Below are 8048 nucleotides of genomic sequence, written 5' to 3'. Positions count from 1 at the left end.
CTTCCTTTACCTCTTCCTCATTTAGCTGTTTGTATTAGTTTTGGTGTTAGTTTTAACCTTTTTAATTATTAAAGGCTGAACAGATAGTTAGTTTAGAATAGATAACCCATTAAAGAATTTACTGAATCGAGTTGAATCTCAGTCATAGGCATCTCAAAGCCTCATGATTAAGGTTCAGACAACCCATTTGCTAATGAGTAAAATAAAGGACAGCTTCCCTATACATTTTTAAATGTTTATTAGTGTTGAGTAGCTTGCTCAGCATCCTTTCACAGAGTTCCCGGTTTTTGTGTTTCAGTCTAGTTTCTATTTTTATTTCAGTTAACCAAAATACTAACTAAAATTCACGGTTCGCTCTTTTACGTGACGTTTTAGTTAACTATAATAATCTTACAGACAACCTGGTTTTGTTTTTAAAAGAAAAGAAAAACAGAGAGAAGAGTTTTTACAACCTTTTGGTCGTACTGTACTGTTGAAGTGACACCTGCTCTCGCGAGATCCCGCTTGCTGCTGAGTCGCTTCTCTCGGAAAGTGTCGTGAGACGTTGATAGTAGAGGACTGCTCGGCTAAGGTAAGTGAGGATACTGGCTCCACCATCAGCACGACAAAAATCCATGTAGTTCCCGGCAGGTGATGAAACTGTAGTGGAGCAGATGTCTGTCCGGTGGGGGATGTATTAAGCTCCGGGTAACAACGAGTGACGGCTCGCTAGCAGCCGGATGCCCGCTGAGGTGATGAGCGGACGGATGGATGAATGGGGCGGATCAACACGCTAGCTACGGTCACGTCTAATCGATTCCGCGATTGAAGCAAACTAGACTGATAAATAGAGTTATTATAGAAGCGATAATTCGGGGGGGAAGGCGCGACTTTGTGCAACTAAGCTTGGGTAACGACGAGAGATTTTACAGGAGCCCCGTGTAAGGGTTACCTAACGTAGCATTCCGGGCTAACCTGAGTCACTGGCAGCTGAATGAATTCTATCAGACCGGCACATCGCGGCCCTTCGCCCACCTAAGATCACCATTTAATGAAATATGCCGTGTTTGAACCTGCGGTAGCTGGATGAGGAGAGGAGCTGGTGTCAGAAACAGCAGCAGGGTGCCGATCGTGTTCAGCACCATGGACAGGGCTGCGGGAAGTCCTCGTTTACTTTTATTTTCTAGTCTTAAATTTCACCTTACTGAGCCTGTTTACTCGCTTTCTGAATAGCTGTCAGCATAGGACTGTTTAATTACTGCACTTACAACATATTAAAAACTAGGCATTGGGCAGCTCTTGTCCACATTAAAAATAAACATACAATCAACAGTGTTTGAGTACCTTTTATAGTTTCATTTGATTTGTTCGTCTTTGGCTTGTGTGACCTTACTTGAATACTTAGGTGGTGGAGTGTGCAGAGCATATTTTGCAGCCTTAGAAAAGAAATCCCACCTGTGTTGAGTATTTTTAGTTATTTTTGTCCCTTGAGTTGTCATTTGACTATTTCTACTTGCTGTGTCCACCCTGAAAGAAATATCCTTCCTCTTGCTGCTTTCCCTGAGGTTATCCCTCCTTTCCCCTTCGTGCTGTATAGATTTTACACCCACCTAGGGCACTTTTTTAAAAATCATTATTTGTGTCTGATATGACTCGGTGTAAAAGTAATCTAAAGGGAGAATTTTAGTCATTTGTCCCTGGTTATGACCAGATGGCTTTGTTATAGATGTGTTCAAGCCACGCTCTGTAATATAGGACATTTTTCATGTGCTTTAAGGGCTTGGCACCATTACAGGCTAACATTTGAAGGAGAAAAAAGCATCAGAAAGGGTCTGAACAGATTGTGCTGAAGCCTGGAGTCATGGCATCTCCATCACCCGCTCTGTGATAATGACTGTGGGCGAGTAACACAGCTTTGCACCTGTCTTGCTGCGTGCATGTAGAAGTGAGATTTCTCTGGCTTGATTTTGTCATTTTAGTGTTTGAGAGGTGAGAGGAGGAGTGAGCCAGAGTATTTACTGGATTGTAATTTAACAGACTTGACAGTTTGGCTCGTTAATCATTCTGTCTCATTCCAGCATGTTAATAATTAAGACCAGCATGATTGCTTCTCAATGTCTGTTTCTTTTCAGCCCTCCTAAAAAAAAAAAATCAATCCCCGCTGGACAACTGACACTTTGCAGAAAGGCCTCAAGCACTTAAACTGACGTTTAGGAACATCGTCTGAATCATGGGGAACATTTTTGGGAATTTGCTGAAGAGCCTCATAGGGAAGAAAGAGATGAGGATCTTGATGGTGGGGCTTGATGCTGCTGGAAAAACAACGATCCTCTATAAGCTCAAACTGGGGGAAATAGTCACCACAATCCCAACAATCGGTATGTGAAAGCAGCTTTCTACTCGCATCAGCCAACAGTGGATATGATGTTTTGCTTCACGCACTGTGTGACCTCTTATTTCAGGGTTCAACGTGGAGACAGTGGAATACAAGAACATCAGCTTCACTGTGTGGGACGTGGGTGGGCAGGACAAGATCCGTCCTCTCTGGAGACACTACTTTCAAAACACGCAGGGTGAGCAGAGCTAATCAGAGGGTCACAGCAACATAAATGCTTGCATTTCTCTTCTTCTAATGCAAATGGTTTATTTTGTTTCTTACTCTTGCCGCTGCAGGTCTAATCTTTGTGGTGGACAGTAATGACAGAGAGCGTGTGAACGAAGCGCGAGAGGAGCTGATGAGGATGCTGGCTGAGGACGAGCTGAGGGATGCCGTGCTCCTCGTGTTTGCTAATAAACAGGCAAGAGACTCTAGTGTTACGTATATTCATACACATAGCAGGCTCATAGCAGAGGGTGAGCCCCCAAATACCAGCTTCCTTATCTGTGTAATTTTAAAGCAGTTCTGGAAATTAGGTGGCATTAAATTATAGTGTGAGTTGTAATCATTACCAGGGTAGTAAAAAGGTAGTAAAACAGTCATTGTGACATGAACTAATGGGTAATCACAGATGTTACTAGTCACATTAGTGAGGTCAGTGATATTTAGGTGCAGACTTATAATTAACATCATGTGATATTCCACATCGAGAAAGGTTTTCACAGGAGTATTAGGGAGCAGTTACTTTCTAAGCTCTAATGTCTTAAGACTACTCTCTAATGAAGCAGGAATATTATAGAGCAGTTTAGAGATTAGTTACTCTGTAATAATACTATTATTATATGTTATAATACTATTGTTATGCTTTGTTAAAGAGCTCTAATATTCCTGTGTTTTCACAGGACTACTCTTAGACTCTACTACAGAAAAGTTACTCTCTAATACTCCTATGAAAGAAGAAGACTTAGAGAATAACTACCGTATTTTCACGACCATAAGGCGCACTTAAAAGGCTTAGATTTTCTTCAAAAAGTGCGGCGCGCCCTATAGCGCGGTGCGCCCTATGTGTTGTAAGGAGGACGTAGTAGAGAACACCATGAGAACGTTAAAGGGTGAAGTGTGGGCGTTGATCGTATATACCGGGACAATCGCACATACCTGTATAAAAGAACAGGTATGTGCATTATGCAGGACATCGTTGTTTTAACAACCCTGAAAATGGCAAAGAGACACGCTTACGAAGCACAGTTTAAACTGAAGGCCATCAGCTACGCGGAGGAACATGGAAATCGAGCAGCGGCGAGAGAATTTAAGATTAACGAATCGATGGTTCGCAAATGGAGGAAGCTGGAAAACAAGCTCCGGCAGGTCAAGAAAACGCAGCTGAGTTTCCGCGGACATAAGGCGAGGTGGCTCGAGTTGGAGGAAAGACTCGAGCGGTGGATCATCGAGCAAAGAGCGAGCGGGAGAAGCGTTTCGACGGTCACCATTCGGCTAAAAGCAGTTTCACTAGCTGAAGAGATGAACATTGAACATTTCCAAGGAGGTCCGTCTTGGTGCTTTCGTTTTATGAAACGGTGCCATTTTTCCATCCGGACCAGGACTACGGTAGCGCAGCAACTTCCAGCGGATTATAAGGAAAAGCTGGCCATCTTCCGCTCCTACTGCAGCAAACACATCGGCGACAAAAACATCCAGCCCAGCCACATCACAAACATGGACGAGGTCCCACTCACTTTTGACATCCCGGTGAGTCACACTGTGGAGAAGAAGGGGACCAGCACGGTAGCGATACGCACAACGGGGTATGAAAAGTCTTCTTTTACTGTTGTGCTTGGCTGCCATGCTAATGGACAGAAACTGCCGCCTATGGTGATTTTTAAGTGAAAGACTTTGCCTAAAGAGAAGTTTCCAGCAGAAATCATCATTAAGGCAAATGAAAAGGGCTGGATGGATGAGGAAATGATGAAAGAGTGGCTGAGGGAGGTGTATGTAAGGAGACCAGGTGGTTTTTTCCACGCATCACCATCGCTCTTAATCTGTGACCTCTATGCGTGCCCATCTCACAGCCGATGTGAAAAAACTAGTGAAGCAAATGAACTGTGAGCTTGCTGTCATTCCGGGAGGCCTGACAAAGGAACTCCAACCGCTGGGCATCGGTGTGAACCGCCCGTTCAAAGTAAGGCTGCGAGCGGCCTGGGAGCGATGGATGAGCGGTGGAGACCACAGTTTCACTAAGAGTGGAAGGCAGCGCCGGGCGAGTTACGCCACAATTTGCCAATGGATTGTAGATGCTTGGGCTAACATGTCTGCTGGCACTGTTGTTCGAGCTTTCGCAAAAGCCGGCATCGTTTCCGAGGAGCCGCACGGCACGGAAAGTGACTCTGACGGTGAAGACAGTGAACCTGGCATGTTTGATGGAGATTTAGCGCAGCTGTTCAATTCAGACACAGAGGATGAGGACTTCGATGGGTTTGATTGATGATAAAAATGTGAGTACCAAACTTTGTTTTGCTCCTGCTTTATTTTTAAATACGCACACTTGTATGCTTGTGTGTTGTTGATGATGACGATTATTGGTAATAAAAATGTGAGTACCAAACTCAGTTTTGCTCCTGCTTTATTTTTAAATACGCACACTTGTATGCTTGTGTGTTGTTGATGATGACGATTACCGGCAATAGAAATGTGAGTAAGGTACCGAATTCAGGTTTGCTCCCGCTTTATTTTTAAATACGCATACGGTACTTGTATGCGCCCTATGGTCCAGTGCGCCTTATGTGTGTGTTAAATACAGTAAGGGCACACATAACTGAGACTGCGCCTTTTAGCATAGTGCGCCTTATGGTCGTGAAAATACGGTACCCCTCATACTACTCTCTAAAGCTCCTGTGAAAACACTGGAGTATTGCAAAGTAGTAATAATAATACTCCAGTCAAAATAAAACATGCAGAAAATTCATCCACGCAGAGATGGAAAGCGCAATTTTCTCTCCTCACTGACCCGTCTGCTCTTTGACAGGACTTACCAAATGCCATGAACGCCGCAGAGATCACAGACAAGTTGGGCTTGCACTCTCTGCGTCATCGCAACTGGTACATCCAGGCCACCTGCGCCACCAGCGGCGATGGCCTCTACGAGGGCCTCGATTGGCTGGCCAATCAACTCAAGAACAAGAAGTAAGAAGAAAACTGGAAGAAAGCATCCAGCGACCACACCCATACCAACTTTTTATTTCTTTTTAGGGATGAGGGTGCGGGTTGAGCACCGAGGTTTTTGATTGATAAAAGATTCTGGGTCTTGGGTGGGGGCGGCGGGGTGTCAGATTTAGATTTTTGGTCTGGTCCTTCTGGTTTTCTGTGGTTATAAAAAAAACACATTCTCATGTTCGTATCTAACCAGTCACTCACAGACACACACACATGCACACTAACAATAAGCAATCACAGCAGGCACTTGCTTTTCCTCCGTCCACCTCTCGTCCACCAATCGTCTTTAGGTATATAATGTACTGTATGTTAGTCTCTAGGTGCTGTGTCGAGTCACATGGGACTCCAGCAATGAGTCCAATCTGACTTTGTTGATGTATGTTTTCCCGTTGTCAGTGGTCCATGAAAGGAACTGTTCCACGTCCTGTTTTTTTTTTCTTGTTTTTGTTGTCTTTTATGTCTTTTCCTACAGAGTTCCAGAGCCATGTTTGAGAACAGTCACATCTGGCAGATTCATGTCACAATGATTAATATGATTGCTTTGCTTTTCCTTTTGACTTGCGAGCGTGTACTTGAACTCCGCAGCCTAGACAGTATTATCCCAAGCAGCTCTCTGACGTCTTTTGATATCTGTGCCATGTTTCTACTCCCCGTGTGGCAACCCGAAGCGTCGAAGCCGCCCTTTTTAAATATTTTAAAACGCACAACACTCTTTCTCAGTTGCCTCACCTGCATGCATCCTGCCACCACTGTTGGGTACTTCTCCATCCAGAGAACCGCATAGATGTTATTTGTATGTTTTCCCCCCTCATCGTGTTCTCGCGCCGTTTACAGTAGGATGCGCAAAACTATCCGAAATCACCACTTTTAGTGCAGTTGGTGGCAACATTTGCTCAGAACAACAACAACAAAAAAAAGCCAACAAAAAAAGCGACTAGTCAGCTTTATGGTCTTTTTAGATGTGAAAACAGCATATAGCACATTAACTCAGCACAGATGGCCTGTGCTGCTTGTCTATACGAGTACTCGAACTGCGTCAGGTTGCTCTTGCTTGTGTGGATTTTTTTTTTTTTAATTTTTTAATTTTTTGTGTCTAATTTGCATACCGGGGGGGGGGGGATGGGGAGGGGGACGATGCTGTAACTGATAACTCCGTATTACTGAATGTGAATATTGTTGATGAATCTATAAGTGGCTGTAATGATGTTTATCTGACATGCCATCATTTCAGTGATGTATCTGCATAAGTCATGCAAAACGAAGCAGGGTAACCGGATTGGTATGTTGATTTTGTAGTTTGCAGAAATTCACAAACCACCAACTTTCCGAACAGCAGACGGGATTGCGGCGTCGCCACTGATACCAGCAGAATCCGCAGACTCCTGTCAATGAAACGATTCCTTTGTGCCACACATGGGTACTGCTGCCACTCATATACCAGTCACAGTGCAACACGCTGTGCATCCGCCCTACCAACTTATCAGCACATATCCAGCATCTGTTGTAACCATGAGTTAGATCCTTTGGTTTTTGTGGCCTTATATTCCGATTGGTTTCCTCTCACAGAGTTTGGTTTCATACTTACCAGTAAAGAATGATTTATTCCTTATTGCCCTCTAACGGCAGGTTTCGCACCACAGCTCACTATGGTAAGGCAAAGATTTCGTCGTATAATGTGTTCTTTTGATTTTTGCCCGTATACTTGATTCATATTTGGTGGTAGATTTCTTCAGTTCTCTTTGGGGTTTAAATGAACTTTGATGTAGACTGTGTCTGTGAAACAATCAGTGCAGAGAAATAAAAGATTCTGATGATTCATTCTGTACCGTTATAGTTACACAAGTAGATTTAAAAAAAAATGTTGAAGACCATGTTTCAATGCTGAATGCATGGAGACATCTGTATGTGATGTAAGAAACCAAAATCCTGCTGTATTACGAATAAACCCATTTTCTGAATGATCTGTCTCATCAGCTGGGAGCGGGAACTAATAGGCTTCAATGCTACATACGTACAGCTTCTTCTTCTTGTTTTGGCTGATTTCACAGCAGCTCATCTGCCTCCATTTCACCCTGGCATTTTCCTTTGTCACACCAGCTCTTCTCCACATCCATGAATCTTTGCTGTCTTTGTTTTTTTTTCTCTGGCAGCTTCATAGTCAACATGCTTTGTCCAGTACATTCACAATCCCCGTCTCTGACTTTGTTTCCAAGCTGCTCAACCTGACCTGTCCCTCTGATGTTCCAATCCTGTCCATTATGGTCACTCCTAGTAAAAATCTTATCATCTCCAACTCAGCTTTCAGTCCTTTTCTCAGTATCACCGTCTGTAAACCGTACATGGCAGCAGGTCTCACTACCACCTTGTAAACTACTTCCTCTCTTGCTGCTATTCTTCTGTCACAAATCACCCCTGACAGTCGTCTCCACCCTACTCCACCCTGCCTGCACTCTCTTCTCATTCTGCACTCACCTGTCTTGTG

The 8048-nt window shown here is 43.8% G+C and overlaps 1 protein-coding gene across 1 annotated transcript; it reads left to right on the top strand.

The window, feature by feature from the left end:
- Positions 1-499: 499 nt before the first annotated feature.
- On the top strand, positions 500-7524 carry LOC113022544 (ADP-ribosylation factor 3). Its single transcript, XM_026168035.1, has 5 exons — positions 500-571; positions 2112-2357; positions 2442-2552; positions 2653-2777; positions 5379-7524. Exons 2-5 carry the CDS (start codon positions 2210-2212, stop codon positions 5538-5540), a joined length of 546 nt encoding a protein of 181 aa, XP_026023820.1. The 5' UTR covers positions 500-571; positions 2112-2209; the 3' UTR covers positions 5541-7524.
- The last annotated feature ends 524 nt before the right edge of the window (positions 7525-8048 follow it).

This window comes from Astatotilapia calliptera, chromosome 5 (genome assembly GCF_900246225.1).
Source record: "Astatotilapia calliptera chromosome 5, fAstCal1.2, whole genome shotgun sequence".
In the NCBI taxonomy this organism is placed as follows: Eukaryota; Metazoa; Chordata; class Actinopteri; order Cichliformes; family Cichlidae; genus Astatotilapia; species Astatotilapia calliptera.
This window is presented reverse-complemented; position numbering and strand designations above follow the sequence as displayed.

What these genes read in the sequence shown, in the direction of transcription:
- LOC113022544 (XM_026168035.1), top strand. Translation starts at nt 2,210, where the DNA reads ATGGGGAACATTTTTGGGAATTTGCTGAAGAGCCTCATAGGGAAGAAA. An exon ending in CACCACAATCCCAACAATCG is followed by an intron (nt 2,358 to 2,441) that starts GTATGTGAAAGC and finishes CTCTTATTTCAG; the next exon opens with GGTTCAACGTGGAGACAGTG. An exon ending in TCGTGTTTGCTAATAAACAG is followed by an intron (nt 2,778 to 5,378) that starts GCAAGAGACTCT and finishes GCTCTTTGACAG; the next exon opens with GACTTACCAAATGCCATGAA.